Source organism: Zingiber officinale, chromosome 6A, assembly GCF_018446385.1.
Source record: "Zingiber officinale cultivar Zhangliang chromosome 6A, Zo_v1.1, whole genome shotgun sequence".
NCBI classification, from domain to species: domain Eukaryota; kingdom Viridiplantae; phylum Streptophyta; class Magnoliopsida; order Zingiberales; family Zingiberaceae; genus Zingiber; species Zingiber officinale.
Window position 1 is genome coordinate 122,172,840 of NC_055997.1, and position 24,111 is coordinate 122,196,950.

At 37.8% G+C, this 24,111-nt stretch overlaps 4 protein-coding genes across 7 annotated transcripts; 3 read left to right on the top strand and 1 right to left on the bottom strand.

Moving 5' to 3' along the window:
* Window positions 1–9,408: 9,408 nt before the first annotated feature.
* LOC121995251 (basic leucine zipper 4-like) lies at window positions 9,409–9,822 on the top strand. The gene has a single exon (XM_042549035.1). The coding sequence runs from the start codon at window positions 9,409–9,411 to the stop codon at window positions 9,820–9,822; it is 414 nt and encodes a 137-aa protein (XP_042404969.1).
* Window positions 9,823–10,823: 1,001 nt separating this feature from the next.
* Window positions 10,824–11,752, top strand: LOC121994364. The gene has a single exon (XM_042548426.1). It carries the CDS (start codon window positions 10,860–10,862, stop codon window positions 11,493–11,495), a length of 636 nt encoding a protein of 211 aa, XP_042404360.1. The 5' UTR covers window positions 10,824–10,859; the 3' UTR covers window positions 11,496–11,752.
* On the bottom strand, window positions 11,581–12,513 carry LOC121994365 (CASP-like protein 1B1). The gene is made up of 3 exons (XM_042548427.1): window positions 12,215–12,513; window positions 12,029–12,140; window positions 11,581–11,927 (listed from the first exon to the last, which is right to left on the bottom strand). Exons 1-3 carry the CDS (start codon window positions 12,466–12,468, stop codon window positions 11,694–11,696), a joined length of 600 nt encoding a protein of 199 aa, XP_042404361.1. The 5' UTR covers window positions 12,469–12,513; the 3' UTR covers window positions 11,581–11,693.
* A 1,171-nt stretch (window positions 12,514–13,684) lies between these two features.
* On the top strand, window positions 13,685–22,754 carry LOC121997833 (endoplasmic reticulum-Golgi intermediate compartment protein 3-like). 4 transcript variants are annotated; one of them, XM_042552466.1, is made up of 12 exons: window positions 13,685–13,791; window positions 14,212–14,304; window positions 14,467–14,549; window positions 16,948–17,023; window positions 17,100–17,167; window positions 20,232–20,316; window positions 20,969–21,090; window positions 21,188–21,271; window positions 21,748–21,894; window positions 22,040–22,148; window positions 22,231–22,350; window positions 22,498–22,754. In XM_042552466.1, the coding sequence occupies exons 2-12, from the start codon at window positions 14,223–14,225 to the stop codon at window positions 22,587–22,589; spliced, it is 1,068 nt and encodes a 355-aa protein (XP_042408400.1). In that variant the 5' UTR covers window positions 13,685–13,791; window positions 14,212–14,222; the 3' UTR covers window positions 22,590–22,754. The 4 variants fall into 4 exon arrangements, with proteins under 4 accessions (XP_042408400.1, XP_042408401.1, XP_042408403.1 ...); XM_042552467.1 differs by having other exon boundaries at window positions 13,721–13,786; XM_042552469.1 differs by lacking the exons at window positions 13,685–13,791; window positions 14,467–14,549 and having other exon boundaries at window positions 14,239–14,304.
* The last annotated feature ends 1,357 nt before the right edge of the window (window positions 22,755–24,111 follow it).

The window sequence follows — 24,111 nt, forward strand, 5'->3', positions numbered from 1 at the left end:
CGCCCTCGGTAGTTACCAAAAAGGAGTGTTTCATAGTGGAGGGTGCGTGCGTGGTGTGGATCCTTGGATTAGTCACCTCCTTTGGAGGTGGATACCAAGTAAAATCCTAGTGTTAGCGTGGTTGTATTTGTTTCTGTATTTTCCGCTGCATATTCTTGAAGAAACAAGCAACGCCAAGCAACGCCGAGCAACGCCAAGCACCGAGCGAATGCGACGAGCTATTCACCCCCCCCCCCTCTAGCTACTTTTGGTCCTAACAAGTGGTATCAGAGCAAGGCCGCTCTTCACCGGAATCATCGCCAAAAGGGTCAAGCATAACAAGAAAAGCTAGAGAGGTGAAGAAGTTGGAGCAAATTCTTCAAGTTCAAGATTTTATCAAGCTCAACTTCAAGATGCAATTCCAAGATGGACTTGGATTTGACACAAGGGTGGCTCCACCATATTCATCTACAAGCTTCGATTCTTGGAAATCAAGAATCGAAATTTTTTTTATGATGGAGATAGAGCAATGGTTTGCTCTCATGGAAGGTTTTGAAGCTCCCACAAATTCCAAGGGCAAAGTACTCAAAAGGAGCAAGTGGAGCAAAGACCAAATCCAAAGATGTGAGGCCAATGACAAAGTGACCAAGCTTTTGGTCAATTTATTGCCAAGCAACATCTTGGAACAAATTGGAGAGTTTGAAGATGCCAAGGAGCTTTGGAGCAAATTGGCAAGAATTCATGAGATCCCCTCCACTGTACCAAATCAAGGAGAATCCAAAGAGGGCGACTCATTGGATCAAGACCAAGAGGAGGACTCCGAGGTTGAGAGATGCTCAACCTCCGAAGAAGAAGTCCAAGAAGAAGCTTCATCTTCAAGGGAATGCAACGAAGGGAACAAGGAGGGAGCATACTCCTTGTTTCATATTCAAGATGATGAAGCCTCCACCTCTAGGATTGAGAGGGAGCAATCCTTGGTGACGCCGGATCAAGATGAAGGAGAATCCTCTACATCCGGATCAAGAGAAGAAGAGGATGAAGAAGCTTCTACCTCCACAAGTCAAGAAAAATCAAATGGAGGGGGATCAAGGTTCGATCAAGAGGAAGCTTCCACCTCCGGATCCAAAGGAAAAGATGCCATCTCTACAAGCGAAGGTATATACATTTCAATTAATAATAAAAATCATATTATATGCTTTGAATGTAGGGAACATGGGCACTACAAGAGCAAGTGCCCCAAATTGGCCAAGAAAAAGGGTCAAATGGCACAAAAAGGAAAGGAGAAGCTCAAGGAGACCATCCCCGGAACAAAGAAGAGCAAGGAGCACATTGTGTGCTTCTCTTGCAATCAAAAGGGGCATTACCGGAGTCAATGCCCCAAGGGGAAGAAGATGGTCAAGGCTCAAGGAGGCATTAGTCAAGGGGGAGCCTCCAAGGTAAAGAAGAAGGTAACATTCATTGAGCCTACCTCTTTACACTATGGTAAAAAGCATGATAGTTCAAATTTTTATCATTTTAATGCAATTTACCATAAGAATAGAAAGCATGAGGGCTTTAAGGAAAAGCATGTGGCCCTACATGCCAAAACTACCCAACCTAAGGTTAGGAAGGTAGATAGACACTTGGGCAATAACTCTAAAGATTTTAGATACAAGCCCAAGAATAAATATGCTCATGAATCAAATGAAAAATCTAAAACTAAGGACTTAGTGATAGAAAATCAAGTCTTGAGGTCAAGGCTTGATAAAATGGAAAGGACCGGTCTAGGAGCACAAAGGTCATCTAATGGCCATAGAGGTTTGGGATACAAACCAAAGGCTAAGAAGGATGTGCCCTCTTACCATAGAGTTCCATATAGTTATGGAACAAACCCTAGGTCTAGTGGTCAAGCCAAAAATACTAGGGAAGTCATCCCTAAGAGTATTTTTGCAATAAATGTGACTAAGACTTCTAAGAAGTCTAAGAAAGTCACAAACAAGGTCACAAGGGAGGTTATCCCTAGAGTTGACCTAGAAAAGGTGACCAAGGCTTCTAAGAAGCCAAACAAGGTCACTAGGAAGGTATCTAGGGAAGTTATCCCTAGTGAATACCTAGAGCATCCAAGGAGTACCAATAGGTGTTGGGTTCCTAGGAGCATTTTCTCTACCCCATAAATGGGTTAGAGAGTGTCAACTCTAAGTGAAAGGGTAGTTAACCCAATCATGAAGAAATTGACACTCAAGGAGCATTTTCAAGGTTTTTGTTAACCTTTGAAAATGAAATTGAATTATTATTTACTCCTTGAAAGAGTAAAATGTGCCTAATGGTGAAAAATTGATTTTATCTTAAAATGGCATAAATTGGGAAAACCTAGAGAAATACCAAGTTAGGATTTTGGTATTCTCTTAGAAATTTAAGGCAATCCGAGCCTTGATTTATGTGATTATTCTTGAGGAAAAATGGAATATGCCAACATTTGAGGATATGCTTAATTTTTTTTAGTTGGCATAAACAAATCAAGAGAAATATAAATGTCAATTTAGGTTTTGGCATTTTCTTGAAGCATTTAGGGCAATCTAGGTTTAACCTTTTAAGGTAGCTAAGTGGTTAAGGATACTTAGATAGTTAATCTAGGTATATTTTATTTATGCTAAATCTTGCCATGATTGTTTGCCCATCATATGCCATGACATCATGTCTAGTTTTGCATGCATGTTTTATTATGAAAAATCCAAAAATACCATGTCATGACATTCATACATCATGTAGTAATAGGATATTTTCTTTTGAAAATTATTTTCTTTGGATGTATGCCATAACATAATCATGCATTAAGTTTAATTCCTTGTAATTAAGGACGAATGACATTTAACGACACTTATTGACAAGTGACATCCTAGGTGGATGACTAATATTTCTAAAATGCCTAGATAGATATGCATGATCCCTAGATTAGGGCAAAAACCAAAATCTACATCTCACAAAGACTATAAGGTGACTTGTATGTGATTAGTGCACATTAGATACAAGTGAGATGTTAGGATGATGAACAAAGCTCAAGATGTTGATTTAGTGCATTCTTTTGAGTTTTAGGTTCATCAAAACACATAGTTATGTGTTTTCCCATCATTGGGAAAGCTAATGTACAAGTCATGTGCATTATGCCCAAGGAACATGATGGGATATTGGTTTTGAAAATGTTTTTAAAATGTTTTTGGAAAACCTTGGTGAAGGCTATCTTTTGATAGTAATCACCATTGAATAGTTAGACACAAACTTGAAGAAAAACACTAAAGTTTTTGCAAGTTTTCAAGTTTGTGTCAATCTTTGAAAATATGATGTATTTTCATAGAAAGCTATTTTTCCATGATTAAGTATGCCCTAAATAATGTCTACACAAAATTTCATGATTTTTAGATTTTTGTAGAATTTTCTAGGGGTTTCTGAAGTTGACTGAAATGGAATTTCAGCAACTATCAGAGCTCCGATCGATCCATGGATCGATTGGAGTGCCCGAATCGATCCGTGGATCGATTCAGAAGGCAAGTCTCCCGCGAGCAGAAGCTCGCTGGATCGATCAGCCGATCGATCCAGGTAGTCTGAATCGATCAGTGGATCGATTCAGAAAGGTTCAATCGATTGGAACCCAACTCCAATCGATCCAAGTTGCTGATTTTGGCTGGGAAAGCCTGATTTCAGCATCTTTAAATCTAATTTAGTCTAGATAACCTTTCCAAACCCCTAAAATACATTTGTATACATAAAAAGGGTGTTTTCATGTGAAAACAAGGATGGATTGGTTAAGGAAGGCTTCATTGAAGTTTAGGTTGAGGTTTGTTTCAAATTTTGAGTATTTGAACCTCAAAACTTCTAAATTTGGGTTTCCTAAAGGTTTAGGGATTCCAAGTCATTGTTGGTGCAATGACAGAAGTCACCACCATGTCTTTAGGGGGAGGGACTCTTTAAAGACATGAAAAATTACTTTTCATGAACCTTGGAAGGTGGTTAACCTTCTTTAAAGAAAATGCTCATGTATGAGCTTTTGAACTTAAAATGGGGAGTGGATATCCTCATTATTTCAAGTGGGAACTCAAGTGGTTAGATAATGCTCAAGGTTGGGTATTTGTCTACATTGAGGGAGAAGTTAAGGATAAATGAAGGGTATGAGACCTTCATTATCGTGTTGATCACAACGAGTGATGTTGTGAACAACGATGAGCAACTCTTCAGGGGGAGAGTTTTCAACAAATGGATTTGTTGATGTGTACCCAAAATTGGGGCATGGGTTGATGTGTGCCCAAAGATGGGTTGATGTGTGCCAATAGGAGGAGAATGAAAGGACCTATGAATGGGTGTAAGTTAGACTTTCATTACCTAGAGGGAGTGTGCCCTCGTAGGGGGAGAATGAAGAGCTTAATTTATATGTTCATTACCTAGTGGCATGAAGATTGAGGCTATAGGATTAGCCTAACTTACATGTGGTATTGTAAGTGTTATTGTGGTATTGTCAAACATCAAAAAGGGGGAGATTGTTGGTGCAACATCCCTTAGGTCAAGGTTGACCTGGGTGACCAAGCTGAGTCTTGGTTTGAGTTTAGATGTTTGACAATAAGAAATTGATTGAAGAAGAGTCAAGTAGGTCAAGGTTGACCGGATACTTGACAGGGAAGTCCTGGTGAGTGAAGCCAAGCAGAAGGAAAACCCTAGTGAGTGAAGCTAGGTGAAAGTCCTGGTGAGTGAAGCCAGGTGAAAGCCCTAGTGAGTGAAGCTAGGCAGATGGAAAACCCTAGTGAGTGAAGCTAGGTGAAAGTCCTGGTGAGTGAAGCCAGGCAAGGGAAAATCCAGATGGATCAAGGATGATCGGACATCTGGTGTTGGGAAGTCCAAGTAGGTCAAGGGAGTGACCAGATACTTGGCATGAATAGAAAAGTCTAAGTGGGTCAAAGGGATTGACCAGACACTTGGTGGAAAGTCCTAGCAGGTCAAAGGAGTGACCAGATGCTAGGCATGATGTACCAACAGGTCAAGGTTGACCGGATGTTGGTTTGAGAGGCTTGGAACTTGGTGTTGGGCAAAAAACCAAGTGTTGGATCGATCAGTGGATCGATCAGTGGATCGATCCAGGCTTCTCCTAAGCGAACAGAGAGCCTCTGGATCGATCCGTGGATCGATCCAGATGTTCCAATCGATCAGTGGATCGATTGGGACGCGGCTGCTTCGCGCGATAAGCGCTGGATCGATCCGTGGATCGATCCAGGCGTTTTCCCAGAGGCGCTCTGGATCGATCCGTGGATCGATCCAAAGCCTCCCCGATCGATTGGGAACATTCGAATCGATCGGGATCCGACCGTTGGCGTCGATAAAGGCCGCAGGCGTTCATTTCCTTCGGTATCTCTTCACCGTTTCATCTCAGATCTTCGCCAGCTCCTCCACAGCACTCTCAAAGCTCGTGATCGCCAGTTCTTGAAGGTTCTTGGAAGCTCTCCGAGTCAAGAGGCGGATCAAAGGCAAGAAGAGAAGCTAGGGTTAGGGTTTTCTGCATTCATTGTAAGCTTTGTGCTTGTATTTTGTTTCCCTTTCCTTCTTCTTGTACCGAGAGTCTTGTAGGGCTTCTCCGCCCTCGGTAGTTACCAAAAAGGAGTGTTTCATAGTGGAGGGTGCGTGCGTGGTGTGGATCCTTGGATTAGTCACCTCCTTTGGAGGTGGATACCAAGTAAAATCCTAGTGTTAGCGTGGTTGTATTTGTTTCTGTATTTTCCGCTGCATATTCTTGAAGAAACAAGCAACGCCAAGCAACGCCGAGCAACGCCAAGCACCTTGCGAACGCGACGAGCTATTCACCCCCCCTCTAGCTACTTTTGGTCCTAACACGACGATCCTTCAAGATGAACACCACCCAAAAGCTTCTTCCTCTTCTTCTAAAATCCGGCCACCACCACCAACAAGAAGAAGAGAGCAAAGGGAAAGGGGGAAGAGAGAGGGGTCGACCACCAAGAGATCACCAAGCAAAAGAATAAGAGTTGTGTCTCATGAAGCCTCCTCACCCCTTCTTTTATATTACTTGCCCAAGGCAAATAAGGAAAAACTTTTTACAAAAAATAAAATCATCCTCTAGTTTTTCCTTTTCCCTTTTTATTTTTCATTTTCTTTCCTCTTGATTGAATCAATCACCAAAATTAATTGATGATGATTTTATTTATTTTATTATGGCCGGCCCTTGCTTGGGCACCAAGCAATGTGGCTGGCCACCTCATCAAGGGAAAAAAGAAATATATTTTTTATAAAAATTTACAAGAAAAACTCTTATAAAATTTTACAAGCTCTCTTTCCTAAAGTAGGAGTTAAAAAAAGAAAGTTCTAAAAATTAAAATCATGTTTTAAAATTTAAAACTTCTCTTATAAAATTTCCTTTTTTAACATGATGATAGAAAATTTTAATTTTAAAACTTATCTTCCTTTTTTTTCTAAACCCATGAGGATGGTTAAAAAGGAAAGTTTTAAAACTTTTAAAACTCTCTATTAAAACATGTGGCCAAATTCAAATAAGAAAAGTTTTTAAAATTAAAATATCTCTTTTAAAACTTATAGTTTTCTACAAAGAGAAGATTTTAAAAATTCAAAAACAACTCTCCTTATTTGAATATTGTGGTCGGCCCCTTCATGCTTGGTCACCAAACAAAGGGCCGGCCCCTATAGAAGAGGTTGTGGTCGGCCCTTGCTTAGTCACCAAGCATTGGACCGGCCCACTTCTTGGACACCAAGAAGAGCGTTACATTTGGATGGACTTGAGGCTATAATGAGGTTACGACAGGGATCTAGAGGAGAAATTGGTTTTGGCCTTCCGATGAGCTTGAGTATCCCATGCTCGCCCCGAACACACAACTCAAGTTCATCGATAATAACTCATTCCACTAGAGAGTTATTATCGCACTACCGCACCAATCCCAAATTATATTATGGGCTCCTTCTTATCATGAGTGTGTTAGTCTCCCCGTGTTTAAGATTACGAATGTCCACTAATTAAGTAAGTTACTGACAACCCACTTAATTAATATCTAGCTCCAAGAGTAGTACCACTCAACTTTATTGTCATGTCGGACTAAGTCCACCTGCAGGGTTTAACATGGTAATCCTTATGAGCTCCTCTTGGGGACATTCTCAACCTAGATAACTAGGACACAGATTCCTTCTATAATCAACAACACACACTATAAGTAATATCATTTCCCAACTTATCGGACATATTGATTTATCGAGCTAAATCTCACCCTTTGATAAGTCAAAGAAATAAAATTAAACATATGTGTTTGTTATTATATTAGGATTAAGAGCACACACTTCCATAATAACTAAGGTCTAGTTCTTTTATTAAGTCAGTACAAAAAGAACTTACCTAAATGATCCTACTCAATACACTTAGAGTGTATCAGTGTAATTTATTAATCAAGATAAACTAATACTTAATTACACTACGACTATTCCGATGGTTTGTTCCTTTCCATCTTAGTCGTGAGCAACTATTTATAATTTATAAAGAACCGACAACATGATCTTTTGAGTGTGACACCATACTTCATGTTATCTACTATATAAATTAATTGAATAATTACATTTAACAAATAAATGCAGATATTGACCAATGTGATTCTTTTATTTCAAAAATAAATGTTTACAAAAGATAGACTTTTAGTATACACTCCAACAGAAAGAGGATCTTATAGTAGAGTCGAGCTGCCAACATAACCCTAGCATTGTTGTGTTGCTGAAGAACACAACCCTAGCCTGTCGCGTTGATGAAGAAGAAGGAAACCTAGGCGACCACGTTGATGAAGAAGATAGAAATCCTCGCGCATTGATGAAGAAGGAAATTACCACATTGAACCTAGGTCCGCCGCATCGCGAAGAAATAAGTCGCGAGAGAAAAAAAATCATAAAGTACCGTGTGGAGAAAATAGAGAGGGCGTAACCGGTTTAACTCATGTTTCAACTGATTTAAACTTACTACTTATCACTTTAAATTATAAATTTTATTTTGCCACTTATTACTTCAATGAATACATATTACGGAGTAAATCCTAACTTAAAATTAGAAATGAAGTCCATTTTTTTAATTTATGAAATTTAAAATAGTATTTACTATGCCAATTTTATTACCAAAGTTTATTAATAACATATATATTATTTCATAATTAATAATCACCAAAAGAACTAGTGACAAAATCTATCATCAAAATTTACATAGGCAGTCCTCCATTTTTCATAGAAAATATATACTCTCACGCACGTACTGATATGTATATACATATACACTCATGGATTGTTTCTTTTTTAGCTTTTATTTCAAAATATTCAGCACCACATGTTTGATCCCTTTGACAACATGGGGGGCTCTTTCCCACCCCACATGTTTCTTCTCTTTCTCTCCAAAGTATTATATATATAAGGCGCCGAAACATGATCTGTTTTATATACATGTCCCCGAACATCTCTTATGCAGCTTTGCATGCATGAGACTTGTCTTCTATATCTCTAGCTTTATTGTCAGTTAAGTATACTCTAGGTCCCATTCTTAACCGCTAAAGGTCCATTTGACTGAATTTCATGCATGCATGCATTGAATTTGGCTCAATGTGACAGAGCTATGGTTGGCCAACGTCGCCTTGGCAGACAAAAGACAGGCCACGGCATCTGCTTTGAGCAGAAAGCATGCAACAACTGCCTTTTGTTATTTAATCATATGAAGTTTTTTCTTCTTCTTGTTTGTTGATCAGAAATGAATGATTTAAACGGAAAATCGAACTACATTTGTAATAAACCGAAGAGAGGTACTTGACAATAATGGTCAGTTTATCTGCAAGAATAAATGGTGAACTAATGGTCCACGCCAAAGATCCATGTCGTCTTTCCCTGTTGACCTTAAGCAGCAATTGATATTACAAGAGAATTAAGTTGACTAATTGGTTTTCACGGCACTCTTGATGATCCATGCCAGCGTCAGTCAAATTCTAATAGTAATGGTCAGATGCAGTTTGCCGCAGCCGTCCACGTGGTCAATAACGTCCACGCAGATCTAAACGCCGCCGATTCCTTCGTCGTTAAGCCAACACTTCATCTGAACCTCGCCACTGCAGCTCCAATCCGCAACTGGGCCCTGATGATATTCCCTTCCCTATACTTTCTCCATACGTTTTGCTGCATCCACCGTTCTTTTCTCTAGTCAACGTTCGGGATCAATTCCCGCACAGAAGTTGGATCACGAGTGCATTAGCGTTCTTTTATGAATGCTTCGTGCCCGCCCGCCGCGCACGATCTATAAATCCAATAATTCGGCTCCACGTATATAATCAAAGTGGGACCCGGTCCTCCACGGCTTCTTTAAATAGGACGCCCCTCCTCCGCCTTCCTTCCCTTTTCTCCCTCCCCTCGCCTTCTCCCTCTAAATTACTCGCCATGCTGGTCCTCGACCCCGCCTTGTTCGACTCGCCGGGCCCGGTTCGCTCTCCCTCCGGCTCTTGTGATCCGCAGTCCACCGACAAGCAGCGCCGCCTCCGTCGCAAGATCTCCAACCGCGAGTCCGCCCGCCGCTGCCGCGTGCGCAAGCGCCGCCACTTCGAGGAGCTCCAGACCGAGTCGGACCGGCTCACGGCGCTGAACCGAGACCTTGAGAACCGGGCCGGGTTCATGTCCCATCGTTGCTTTTTATTCCGCCGCGAGAACCACCGGCTCCGGGCGGAGTCCGCCGCCCTCGTCCGGAGGCTCTCCGAGCTTCGCCAGCTAATCCTCCTCCGCCACGTGTCGATGGCGGCGCCCGGTGGGTTCGCCGGTCTGGTTTACGAACAAGCCTTGGCGTCGCTAATGACGTGAAATTAATTATTAATTAATGGACTGGCTTAATTTGGTGTGATTACGAGTTTCGATTAGCTTTGCCTATAATCAAATCAAATAATTAAATAAGTGAAATCTCCGCGACCATCGTAATTAATTTAACAGTGCAGCTTCAAATCGGTGATGAAAATTTGTCAATTGGATTAGACATAAATCAACCACCAAAAAAGTGGTTATGGTGCTGACGGCAAAAGGAACAGGAAAACGATAAATCTAAATCTTCCTTACAAAAAAAGTGGATTTATTTATTATATATATATATATATATATATATATATATATATATATATATATATATATATATATATTTTATATCAAACTAACACAACTGATATATATATATATATATATATATATATATTTTATATCAAACTAACACAACTGAGTTCACGTGTCTATTTACTGGCCTAATGTCAAGCGCGGTAACTATTTCAAATTAAACATGTGAATGTTGAATTTATGTTGGTGATGGATTTAATTTCCACTTATGTTTGTCAGCCCAGTCAGCGGACGGTGACATCGTATCAACCAGGTGGAAAATCTTAACCATGGTCCGTTCACATGCTTAGGATATCAATTATTTTATGAGTTTATTAAGTATTCATAAATTCAAAGCTAGGTAAACAGATAGCCCTTGTGTTATTTTACTATTAATTATATTTTAAGTTTTAATAAAATATGTTTTATGAAATATAACATTATAATTTTAGAACTAGGTTGTTTAATAAGTTAATTAAATTATATTAATTCAATTATGTCTAATATTCTTACTTACAATAAATTTATACTTTTAAAATAATAATAATAATAATAATAATAATAATAATAATAATAATAATAATAACAAACAAGAAAAACAGCCGAGGCAGAGAGCATCTTTCCTTTCTGCAATTAAAAGCAAATCAAAATGTCGTAAGCCACAAATATTTTTTTAATATTATTATATTTATCTAGTTGTTGGTGGCCTTCTTATCGTGACCACCACCGTAAGCAAAGCGAAGAGCATCGACAGTGTGATGGAGAAGCAATCTAGGCCGCTAATCGTGGCGATGAAGGGCCACCCAGGCACCGGAAAATCCACCCTCGCCGCTGCCCTCGCCGCCGCCCTCTCTTGCCCCCTCCTCGACAAGGACGACGTCCGAGACTGCACCCTTTCCCTGCAACACGCCCTAGCCGCCACCTCCTCCTCCTCCTCCTCCGCCTCCGCCGCCTCCCTGCTCAACGATCTCTCCTACTCTGTCCTCTGGCAAGTGGCCGCCACCCAGCTCCGCCTCGGCCTCTCCGTCGTCATCGACTCACCGCTCTCCCGCCGGGCCCATCTTGACCATCTCATCGATCTGGCCCACAGCAGCGACTCCTCCGTCGGCGCCGCTGGGCTCGTCGTCATCGAGTGCCGGCCTTCGGACGCCGACGAGTGGCGCCGCCGGATAGAGGCTAGGGGAGCCGCAGCCACCGAGGCGGCGGGCGGCGGTGGGGAGGGATGGCATAAGCCGGCGACGTGGGAGCAGCTGCAGGAGCTGTTGGAGGACTACCAGGGGTGTACGGACTACGACGTCGGCCGCGTGCCGAGGCTCGTCGTCGACACCACCTCGCCGGAGATAGGATTCAAGGAAACGGTGGCAAGGGTGCTCGAGTTCATAAACCTCTTTTAGCCAAACAAGTCGAGAGGTACTCAAACTTGTAATCTCCGATGACCAAATTGATTATTCCAGAAAAAAAAAATCGAAAAGATTAAGATGAACAAATTAACTTTTTAACATTCAATTAAATCTTAATTAAAATTTAGTTTTTACGAAACGCTTACACACGACAACAAACACATGCCCATAATTTTTTTGACGATCGAGGGTCTAATTGTTGCTTGCCACACTCTTACACATCAAACTAATGGCGGTGAAAGCATTCATGACCAAGAGCAGCACAGCTCCGACGAAGGCAGCAACAAGAGCCACCCCTCCACGAATACAAAAGGCCTCGAATCTGTCGCAGATTGGATTCCACCGCGCGTACTTGTTCCCATTCTTCCCCAACTCCGCCATGGAGGCTGCAGCTGCTGCTCCAGTCGCCACCAAAGCAAACACCGCCTGCTCAAACATCACAATTAAACAAATTAATTAAAAGAGCTCTCTCCACGCACAGTCCACAGCGACGACAGAAGTTTTTCAGGCCTAATATATATATTTACCATGTCTGAAAGATGCACCAGTACATCACGTCCTCTGTTCTTTAAGTACGGCCCGAGCAGCATCGCCAGTAGGTTATACAAGCTCGCTATCGCATTAACAACCACAAAGTATCTGAGACAGAGCCAAATGTCAAAGTGAAACACTGTAATGGATCTCAAATCCGGATGCTAGAGAAGAATGCTCACACGAAGGCAGGTGTTTGCTGAAATGCCGCGGTGAAGGACTGGAGGATGGGCTTGGTGCCCACCACGGCCACTGTCACTGTTATCGTCTCCTTGTTGAATGCCATGAGCCCTGCAGCCGTGGAGGTGGCTACGAGAGCTGCCAATCTCAGTGAGATTAGTAACTGAGCCGCCATTTTCGATTTGAACAGACGGCTCAGTGTGGTCTCCCTCTCTGTTTGCTTCCCGTTCTCATCTGCCATTGCCTTATCCGCCATTGCTAGAGAGGAAGAGATTTGGTTGTTGGAATTGTGAAGAGAAGTGTCCACGTTAAATAGGTGAAGTTGCTTGGTTGAAGTAAAGGAAGTTAAGGGTTGTTAGCACGCTTATTGAAACAGAGCAGATCATGGTGAAGCTGATCGGCACAAGTAAACAAGTTAAGGATTGTTAGCACGCTTGATTAAAGCAGAGCAGATCATGATTTCTTATGGGTTTAATCAACTTCATGTTCCTACCTGCCTCCGGCATTTTCATACCAAACTTAGTTGTATGAGTATTCAAAATGGAACCGATTTAATAAATCAAAATATTTTTTTGAAATCACCAAATCTATTGAGCTTTTAATAAAAACTACTTATAAAATATAGATTAATTTAGTTTTATTGAATTTACCGGATTAATTTAGAAAGACTAGCATCCACTAATGTGGCGTCTATTTTCAAACATCAACAGAATTTCAAAAATTAGTAAGAAAATTGATTTTTGATATTGATTTAATATATAACATTGGTGTTAAATTTTAGTTTATTCGGTTTAACTAAAATATAAATTTTAAAATCAAAATTAAACTGAATTATTAGAAATAATTTTTTTCTTAAAAACAAATTTGAAAAAACAAAATCAAGTTAATTTGATTTTATTCAAACTTTTCTTATCCCTACTCTTTATATATCTATATAGATGTATATATATTTAATTATTTATATTACTAACAATTTATAAAGTTATAATTATATATGAATTCTATTTAAATTTTTATATAAATAAAAATTATTAATGTATTATTATTATTATTTAAAATTCATTTTTTAAGTAAGAGAAAACACAAGAGACGATTTACAATTAAAGAAATGTATTTAAATTCTAATTTATTTTAAATAAACATACCTACCGTAAAATTAATTTAAAATAAAAAACTTAGGAATACAGAAGATTTTTTTTCCGAAAAATAGAAAAGAATGTTATTTTTGTGAACATCACACGAATTTTCTGTCGACCATTAGTTAACGATCAATTTAAGATAGCAATTAAAAGAAAAAAAAATTAATTGTTACCATTTTTTCATTTGCATTGTCTTTTTTGCAATTTGACCGAAGTTAACCTTGGGGCCCACCAGTCGCACCATTTTGGCGTTGAAGGTACGTCAGTGGGTATCCTCTTTGCGTTGGTGAACGACGAACTTGCCAAAATTGGCCCGTACGCCGTAGAAATATACGGATTTCTATTTTTATGCATATTTTCTCTTCCATCCTACAAATCCCTCTCGGTTCGACGTCGTCGCCGGCGGGCCTCCTCGTAGGCTCGTAACCTTTCGCGGTGATGTACGCCATTCTGTAGTTAAATGGATTCATGATTTAATTGTTGATTTATTCTTCCCGTCAAGAAATTGATAGCTGTCTTTTGCTTGTCGCGGTGTTGTATTGTTCTCAATCCGTAACCTTTTCTTCTTGTTTCTAATTTGATGAAAAAGTTCAGTAGATTGAGGGAAATCGCTAGAAAAAGACTTCCTTTGTGCTTTTTGTCTTGATTAACTTCTTGCAATTTCATACACGCTTTATTCAGTATGGATTTTTTTTTTATTATTTATTTATTTTATAATAAAAGGATTTAGCAAATCAGTCTTAGGTTTGTGCAATTTTCTATTTGTTATTTGGTGTTTTGTTGAAAAATATGACCAGAGTTGAAGTTATGCTTAGACTTGTATTACGTTGAAGACTTAATAATTCTAGTTCTGTGTATAGAGGCCTGAAAGATGGGTTTGAAGCTCCAATCGTTGAGTGCATTTCCTCGTGCTGAAGAGCACCTTCTAGAAAAAACAAGATCTGGAGCTGTTGGTATGCTTTCTTTATGTATTACTAATTTTTGAGGTTGTACAATAGAAATTATCATAGATTCTTCATCGCCATTATTACCTGTTTTAGATGGTTGCTTCCATAGACTAGTTTCATATTGCACCCTCATCTTCTTTATGGATTCTCTTGTCTTTTCTTTTGCAGTTTCTATCATTGGCCTCATTGCAATTGCAACCTTGTTTACCCATGAACTTAAGTATTATCTTACTACTTATACTGTACATGAGGTATGTAAACAGGTTTTGTAGTTCTTATTTAGTAGTCTAGTGTTGGTTTGCAATTTTTAATTTAAAAGTTTTAAAATATCCTTTGAATGTTCATCACATTACATGTGTTACACATGTCTTCACTTGTCAAAGCTACTTGGCTATCTTCAAGGACTAATCTTTGTTATTTTGCTATCTTATCACTGGAAAAATTGTTCCTTAAATGAGTGATCTATCCTGGCTACGATCAGTAATAATATATAGGTGGCAGGATGGAACGCTACTCAGGACCAATGCTTACCTCTTGCTATCATCAACCATCTCCAATACCAAGTGCTATTTTTTTTTTTGGGCAATTTCAGGGAAATTGGAATGGGAAATCATAGAAGTGTGATCTGTTCTGCTTGATCTCATGCTCTTGATTTTACTTATGAAATCTAGTTTTATCTACCATTTAACTGGAATTTTCAATACAAGCTTTATTTTTATTTACAAAAAATCATCTTCTTTCTCCTTAGATTTGACCCTTTTTTTTTTGTGAAGTATATATTTACTGGGAGGACTTCTGTAAATTGCCATATTGTGTCAGATGTATTCTTCCATATGGTCCCTTTTAAATATATACAAAACATTGAATTCTTTATTAAAACTTAGAGTCCTTCTAATTGGGTCCTTACAAGCCCCAAAAACTCTAATGGAGGCATATCCTATCTAAGATTTTGCAGATGCATATTAGATATTTTAATTATTCAAGGTGCAGATGCAACCTATGGTATTTAGATGGTGTACAATGACAAATTTCTTAAGGAGCATTTGGTTTTGGTTTATGTTTTCTATTTTTTTTTTTTTGAAAAACGTGTATTTTAAAAAATGATATTTGGTTTATATTTTTTATATCTATTTTATAAAAAAATAGATAACATTTCTAAAAAATATATATTTTTTAGAAAATAAAAATAAAAAATACATAAATCAAACCCACTCTTAATTTTTCAGAGATATTTTTGTCCGACTCATGGTTGAAAGCAGTTAATTTGGATAAATAATTAGCAAGGTTGCAGGTGTGTGCCTTTTGCTGGCCTAGCAAGATTAATAGACGTAATAAATGTGTTTAAAAGTTAAATTACAGTGGTTCTACACTCTCTGGCAGATCTAGTGAATGATCTCTCACTCAGACTTGGCATACTCGGGGAGTGGGGGTGGGGTTAGTGGAGGGGTTGTGCCGTTGTAGGCAGGTGGACCCGATCCGCTCTTCCTGGTCGGCAGCAACGCCGGCGCTGAGACCATGTTGAATTCCATGTAACAGCTTCAAGCTCTAAGCTTGGCGTCCTCTTCATCCTCTATGGCATGGAGGAGAGTTCCGTGTGCAAAGGTTTGTGGGATGGAGGAGATCCTGTGCAGAGGTGAGTAGTTTGACCTTAATCTAAGGCAGTGAGACTGTGAGAGTGATGAGGCATTGTGGGATGCAGGAGAACCCATGCAGAGGTGAGAAGTTTTGTGTTGATAGATTGTGGAAGGTGATATCAACGGAAGAAAAAGAAGAAAATGGGTCAATACATGACAGTGGTGGTGGGTCTGAGGTGGTGGGTCTGAGGAGGGGATTTCTAGTGGAGTTGTTGATAAAGAGATTTAGTGAGTAGATGGATGCGGGTGCTGGTTCAAGACTGGGCAAGCAAAGGTCTCGTAGTGATTAGGGTCAATGGTTGTGCAGAGCTTGGTTTGATATTGACACAAGAGATAGGGGATAGGTAACAGAATCTTCAGTGAATTTGAAGTTAAGGCTGATTGTGGGCGAAAACAAAGGTTGGGGCAGTTGTTGGGGAAACATCGATGTGGGTCTCAGCAGCCTATGGTGTAGGATGAAGGCTCCAGTGCACTAGATGGATAGAAGCTCCATAGTGATGTTCTGGGGAAGATTGTTTTTAGTAGTGATAGAATTAGTCGGATTGGAGCGAGTTTTTAAACTGTCAACCGATATGGCTTGCTATGTATGATGTGTTTATATGGAAGCAAAGAGGAGGCGGAGGCTCTTGGCAAATGTTGTTTGATGTCTTGTCTCTCTACGTAAGCATTGTTGCTCTTGTTTTGTATTTTGAAAGGAACTTTTTACCCTTCTTAAGTCATATCTTATAGTTACCTAGATTGTATTGTGTTTGGGTTGTTAGTTTTTTAGTTATTCTTCAACATAGTGCGACTTGATCACTTTTCAGGTATGCATTTCAAACCTTTAATATTAATGTTATATAGAGTCACAAATCTTTTTTTGCCATTCTATCTTATTTTATAAATAAAACTAAGCTATATGTTTTCTTTCTTTTACTCCATTATCAAAACATTCAGCTACTGTCCTGCAATGACATACTAGGTTCATTGTGTATCTTAAACCAAAGTTTTCCATCTATAACATGATATTTTGCAGATGTCTGTTGATGTAAAGAGAGGAGAAACTCTTCCAATTCATATAAATATGACATTCCCTTCATTACCTTGTGATGGTGAGTTTTGCTTTTGAAACCCTCTAAACGTCTTAAGAAGACTTGTTATTTAAAGAAGCTTTCTCAATCATGGCAGTCTTAAGTGTGGATGCAGTAGACATGTCTGGCAAGCATGAGGTTGACGTCCATGCAAACATGTGGAAGGTAAGATCATTTTTCTTTCTCACGCATTTTTTAATATGTTCTCTGAGATTGCTTGGTTTTTGTTAAATGGCTTTTTCTGTGTTCTCACCACTAGAACTTGGATTGTGCTATAAGCTTTTTCATTCTTAATTATCTGCACCTTTCTTGGACAATCTTTAAAAGTGCTGTTTCCTAGCTCAAGCTAAACATAAGATTGCAAAATTCATTCTTCATTAATAATTGAAGTTGAATTAGTAGTCAGAATACATAGTTCAAGTTTTAGCTTAATCTAAAGTAGCTATTGCCTAATGGACATTCTGAATTAAGGTGCCATCAATGAAATCATATGCTTATATGGGTTGGAATTGAACTTATGGAACAAAACTATAATGGGCAGCCCATTGGATGAGGTTTCCACCAATGGAAGGTTCCAAACAATGGGAGATCTAAGCTTAGGCACAGTAGGGCACATGCCTACTAAAGAAAATTTGAGTGTATCCTCCACTGTCCACCTCATCTCCTACTCTCCATTTTGGGCACTAGTGAGTGTGGAGACAACCACACCACTTCTTGGCAGCATCACGAATGTCTCTCACCCTGTGTCATTCCTCTCTAATACTCGACCATATCGTTGAACTTTTTCTCATATTTATTAATAAAAATTTGAACAATTAATTTGATTGTCGCACATACATGGAAGTACGGACTAAGATTCAGTATAATTGCATATTTGCATGCTGCTACAACAACTATAAACCTCCATGAGTGAAACAAGATTCTACAAACTTGGTTTCTACTTTTAAGTTACCTGGGTTAGAAATTAAAATAAATATTATGACTCAACATATTGGTATATATATATATATCATGTTGATATTTTTTGTTATATTTATTTAGTGCCCTACCTAGAAAAGAAATCTTTCTGTCATTGGATGCTATAGACAATTCCTTGTTTAACTGCCTTTCTGGCTTGCATTACTATGGAATTATGGTTTTGTAATATTGTTGTGAGAGAAAGGAAAATAAGAGATCTTAGCCAAATAAAATGTATTAAAGATGAATGTAATAGGGTGTTAGTAAACGATGGAGAAATAAAAGAGCGGTGGAAGAGGTATTTTCATCAACTTTTTAATGAAAGTTTAGATGACCAACTTAACTTAGGTAATTTAAGTAGGTCAAATGAACATAGAAATTTTAATTTTTATTGTAGAATTCAAACTTCAGAAGTAAAACAAACTTTAAATGAGATGCACAATGGAAAAGTCGTTGGACCAGATGATATCCCGATAGAGGTATGGAAGTGTTTAAGGAAACAAGGTATTGAATGGCTTACAAAATTATTTAACATAATATTAAAAACGAAAAAAATGTCTGATCAACGGAGGATAAGTACTCTAGTTCCCTTATATAAGAACAAGGGAGACGTACAAAATTGTGCAAACTATATGGGTATTAAACTAATGAGTCATACTATGAAATTTTGGGAAAAAGTAATAGAAAAAATATTAAGGAAGGAGACCACGGTGACAGAAAATCAATTTGGGTTCATGTCTGGAAAGTCGACAATAGAAGCTATACATCTTCTTAGACAATTAATTGAAAAATATCGAGAGCAAAAATAAGATCTACACATGGTATTCATTGACTTAGAAAAAGCTTATGATAGAGTCCTAAGAGAAATTATATGGAGAATTTTAGAAAAGAGGTGTTAACGTAACATATATTGAACTAATTAAGGATATATATGATGATGTAACGACCAGATTAAAGACTTCAAGCGGAGTAACTGAAGTATTTCCAATAAAGATAGGGTTACATCAAGGATCAACTCTAAATCCCTATCTTTTTACATTAATTATGGACGAGCTCACTGCACACATTCAAGACACAGTACCGTAATGCATATTGTTTGCAGATGATATTATTTTGGTAGATGAAACATGTGAAGGAGTAAATGCTAAACTAGAATTTTGGAGGGAAACACTAGAAGGGAAAGGTTTTAAGCTTTGTAGATTAAAGACGGAATATATGGAATTTAAGTTTAGCAATAGTAGAAGTGATGGAACAATTGTTAAGATAGGAGAGGACGAGTTGCCCGAAACCGAGAGATTTAAATATTTAGGATCATTTTTGCGATACGATGGAGGGATTGAGAGAGATGTCTTACATAGAATACAAACAGGATGAGTGAAATGGAGGGGAGCGTCGAGTGTTTTATGTGACCGTAAAATACCTCTTAAACTCAAAGGTAAGTTCTATAAAACCATAGTTAGACCTGCTATGTTATATGGAGCTGAATGTTGGACTATGAATCAAGCACATGAGTAGAAGATGAGAGTTGCAGAGATGAGGATGTTAAAGTGGATGTGTGGATATACGAGGATGGACAAAATAAGAAATGAGAGCATTAGAGAGAAAGTCGGAGTTGCATCTATTGAAGAAAAACTCCGAGAGATACGTTTAAGATGGTACGGACATGTACTTAGACGACCAATAAATGCTCCAGTTAGGCGATGTAAAATTATGATAAACATGCATATCAAACAAGGAAGAGGAAGACCAAAAAAGACTTGGCTAGCAACAATAAAATAAGATAAAATTTATTTAAATATAGATGATGATATAATAGGAGATAGAGCTCAATGGCGTAAAAGGATTCATACAACCGACCCCGCCTAGTGGGAAAAGGTTTGGTTGTTGTTGTTGTTGTAATATTGTTGTGTTGATATGGAAGAATAGTGGGTCCTAATTTTAATTTTCAGTTGTAAGGAGTTTGGCTTATTAAATTCTTCTTTTTCTTCTTAAATTAATCCCTTCTCTACCATTGTGTATAGTTGATGAGGCACAAGATTAAGTTATTTAAGGTGTTATATAAGGTTAAATATTTATTTTTTTGATATTGTAATGAATGCTAGGCAGCTAGTTATTTGCAAAGCTTTTCATGGTTAGATAATTAACATAAAAGTTGATCATCTAGGATTCCTTATATTTTTACTGATTTTGGAATATATCTGAAATATTATTAAAGTTGCTTCAAATTAAGATCATTGCATATCTATCTAAGGATCTTATCCTTTAATTGAAGCTTCGTGTGAATCCTGAGGGTCTAATTATTGGCACCCAGTATTTGACTGATCTTGTCGAAAAAGAACACTCGGATCACAAGCATGGTAAGTACTCATATCACTTTTACCAATTAAAGTATAGCGTTACATTTATTTATGCATGCTGCAACAATATAAGTGAATATTTGAAGACTGTTAACTGCAAATGTGTTGGCATGTTTTCCTCCAGCTAAAGCCAGAAATGCGAACAAATTTATCCTAATATGAGATTCATTGCTTATGTTGTGCATGTCATATTGTTGCTACTAATAAATAACTTTGGTTTAATTAACATTCTTATTATTCAACTGGTAGAAATTTCGTTGTTAAGTTTCAATTTGTTGTGGGATAGGTTGCTTTTTTTTTTTTCCTTCTTACACTTCCACGGTCTAAATTTTCGTTTTGAGGGAATAGCATTAATGTTTCCTTTTGAAATTTTTTAAGAATTCCAGCATTATGCTTATTTGAACAAAGGATTAATGCAGCAACAATTTTTTCTTTGATTACTAAGATATCCATCATTAAACCTAAATGGCTAAAAAGGTCTCATACTGAACAATCAACAGATAAATTTGACCTGCCTCAAATCGTGATTGCAAAGGTTCCAGTTTTTGTACTCACATGCTTGTTTACAGTAGTTGTGCACATGGTTATTTTTTTCTACTTGCTGTTTATAAAACTAAAACTGATATTCACTGGAAAACATTGTTTTGATTAGGTGAGAACAAAGAACATAATGAAGGTTCCTCTGAAAGGAAAGATGAACAGAGTTTGAATTCACAAGATGAAGCGATGATTAAAAGAGTTATGAATGCAATGGAAAGGAGTGAAGGATGCCGAGTATCAATCTGATGCCTTTTTTGATTCCATCATCATCATCATTTGTTTACAGTTTCATTAGTACTGTTTTTAACATATTGCTTCTTTACTAACACAGGTGTTTGGGAATTTAGATGTCCAAAGGGTCGCTGGTAACTTCCATATATCAGTTCATGGATTAAAAAGAAATGCTGCTCAACAGGTGATTTTTTTTCTAACGGTGAATACCTCACTAATCCTATGTACAAATTCTACTTATATATTTTATAATCAACGTAAATATACTTGATTCCAAAGATTTTCTCACCCTGAATCTATCATTGAGTAGCCTTATTTAGAGTAAATCTTTGTAATATCCTAGGAAACTTTTTTTAAAAAATTTCATTTACAGTCTATGCTTCAGATCATCTTTTGTTGATCAGATGGTTTCATTTAAATTCATATTTTTCATAAATTGAATGGCAGGTCATCTTTTATATTTTACCTTACAACTTGTAAACTGTGTTGTAATCTGCTCTGATGATTTGCCTGTAGTAAAAGGACTTGTTTAATGTTGTTTTTTTTTTTTTTATCTTTTGTTCGTTAGTCTGTATGATCATATTGATCCTATCCTGTTTATTCTGTTCATTCTGGACTCACACTCCGGTGATATCTAATCTAATTGTTTTTTCTGTAAAGATTTTTAGTCGAGGCAACAATGTGAATGTCAGTCATGTCATTCATGATTTCTCATTTGGTCCAAAGTACCCCGGGATACACAATCCACTTGATGGAACTACTAGGATCCTACTCGATACAAGCGGCAGTGTCAAGTATTTCGTCAAGGTGAATGGCGATTTTTGTCTCGAGTTAAAGTTAATTTGGCAGTTTCGTTTCCTTTATAAATTCCTGTTTCAGATATTAATCACTAAAATGGAAATGAACAATGGCATCCATTAGAAATTCAGAGCTAATATTTCTTTTGATGCAGATTGTTCCGACCGAATATAGGTATCTTTCAAAAAAAGTAATGCCTACGAATCAATTTTCCGTCACTGAGTATTATGTTCAAACGAAGGAGCACCAACGGACTTGGCCAGGTGGGCATACCAATTATTGACATGTCAGTTCCTATTCCAAAGATTTATAGTTCATTATTTAACATCATTTCCTGTGATGCAGCTGTTTTCTTCTTCTATGATCTTTCACCTATCACCGTGACGATAAAGGAAGAGACTCGCAGTTTTCTGCATTTCATTGCTCGTCTTTGTGCAGTACTTGGTGGTACATTTGCTTTGACAGGTAAATTCTGTAAATATACTTGGTCGTGCATTTGCTTCGAGTAACCTTAAATACACATTGAAGTACAACATTTGGCCTCCATAGCAATCTAATTTTTCTGCTGTTGGATGATGACAATAATAACTCGCTTTCTCCATGCTTCTCCAGGAATGTTGGATAGGTGGATCTACAGAATCGTTGCAGCATTCACAAAATCGAGGACCGGAAACAAACGGAGACAGGGAAAAACAGCTGATTGACAAAAAAAAATTCCGGGACCAAAATGGATATCAGGTCCATACTTGTTAAAATTTATCACTTGTATGGTCGATTGGGGTTTTGGTGGCATATTTGTTGGTATTTTTTAACCGGGAACTCAATATGCAGAATAAGATCGATATTATTAGTAAAAACGAATTCTGAGAGATTTAATCTTGTTTTGATTTGGACATTAATTGTCCTCTGATTAATTGGCTATGTGATTAGTTGGTAGCGGTTTAAAATCATTTTATTTTATAAATATATTAAGAAAAATGATATATAGTGGGAAAAAATCTAGAAAAATTTAGGGATAGACGCATAAAATAATGGATAAAAAAATGAAAATGATGTGTCATAAATTTATGTGTCTATCTCTTAATTTTTCTCTATCATTACTCATATATCAATTCGGTTACGACACTTTAAAAATCCTCCGTTTAGTCATAACTTGGATTCAATAACAATCCTCCGTTTAGTCATAACTTGGATTGTGTTATTGAATTGCATCGAATGTTAAAATCGTGTCATACTTTCTTAAAGAGGATAAATTATGAGGGTTTCTTCAACTATACAATAACATGAGATAGGATCTCCTGAACAATTTTTGTGGTTTAGGTGATGGACCACTCATATTTACGGTCGGATTGTGGTCGCGATCCGACCGTAAATGGTTACGATTCCTTCCTGGTTCATCGTCCCCACCATGTTATAGTTTGGTTCGGAACAGACGGCCAGAGGTCGCTTGGAGAATACCCTCACCTGGCGCCCAGCAACTTGGTCACTTATCCACCATTGGTGGCCTCCGGCCGTTCGCTTCGAATCAAATTATAACCTAATGAGGACGGTGAACCCAGGAAAAGATCGTAATTATTTATAGGATCATGATTCGATTGTAAATATGAGTGGTCTATTTTCTGAACCATAAAAAAAAAATGATCCAGAAGATTTATTCTCTAATAACATATGCAAAAAGAAGAGGATAAATTAGGAGGGTTCCTTCAACTACAATAACATATGCAGAAAGTGAAACAATAAACGGGTATTCCGTATCGGAATCGATCCCAAATATCATTGTGTGGATCAGTCCGCGGAGGCAATTGCATTGAATATTGTGAACCTTAATAGGTGGTTGCCTGAGGCTGAGCGAAGTCAGATTGGTGTTCGCCCATTGCATTGGCGACACGTGACTAGAGAGATTATATTTTAGTGGCTAAGTAAAAACGTTTATATAGCTAATATATATTTTTTTTAATCAAGGAGCAAATTTTAGGCACAGGCTATTTTAATTTTATATTTTTTAAAATTATATTCCTTATTTTTTTTTTATAAAACCTAATTAAATTTTCCTTTTCTCATATTGAACTCTTGAAAAGCGTGTGATCCAGTAGTGGTCGATGAACCGGTATTTTCCCTCTTTTGTAAGCGTTTCTGTGTCCTTTTCTTATTAGTTTTTCTTGTCTGCGATTGTGTGCCTTTCTCCCCCTTCATGATGATATTATCAAAGAAGTCCTTTTCCTCATA

Excerpts from the sequence above, each read along its gene's own strand:
- LOC121994364 (XM_042548426.1), top strand. The coding sequence starts at position 10,860 with ATGGAGAAGCAATCTAGGCCGCTAATCGTGGCGATGAAGGGCCACCCA.
- LOC121994365 (XM_042548427.1), bottom strand. The coding sequence starts at position 12,468 with ATGGCGGATAAGGCAATGGCAGATGAGAACGGGAAGCAAACAGAGAGG. Across the intron at positions 12,141-12,214 it reads CAGCAAACACCTGCCTTCGT|ATACTTTGTGGTTGTTAATG; the intron begins GTGAGCATTCTT and ends GCTCTGTCTCAG. Across the intron at positions 11,928-12,028 it reads TGGTGCATCTTTCAGACATG|GCGGTGTTTGCTTTGGTGGC; the intron begins GTAAATATATAT and ends ATGTTTGAGCAG.
- LOC121995251 (XM_042549035.1), top strand. The coding sequence starts at position 9,409 with ATGCTGGTCCTCGACCCCGCCTTGTTCGACTCGCCGGGCCCGGTTCGC.
- LOC121997833 (XM_042552466.1), top strand. The coding sequence starts at position 14,223 with ATGGGTTTGAAGCTCCAATCGTTGAGTGCATTTCCTCGTGCTGAAGAG. Across the intron at positions 21,091-21,187 it reads AAAGGAGTGAAGGATGCCGA|GTGTTTGGGAATTTAGATGT; the intron begins GTATCAATCTGA and ends TTACTAACACAG. Across the intron at positions 22,149-22,230 it reads GCACCAACGGACTTGGCCAG|CTGTTTTCTTCTTCTATGAT; the intron begins GTGGGCATACCA and ends CCTGTGATGCAG.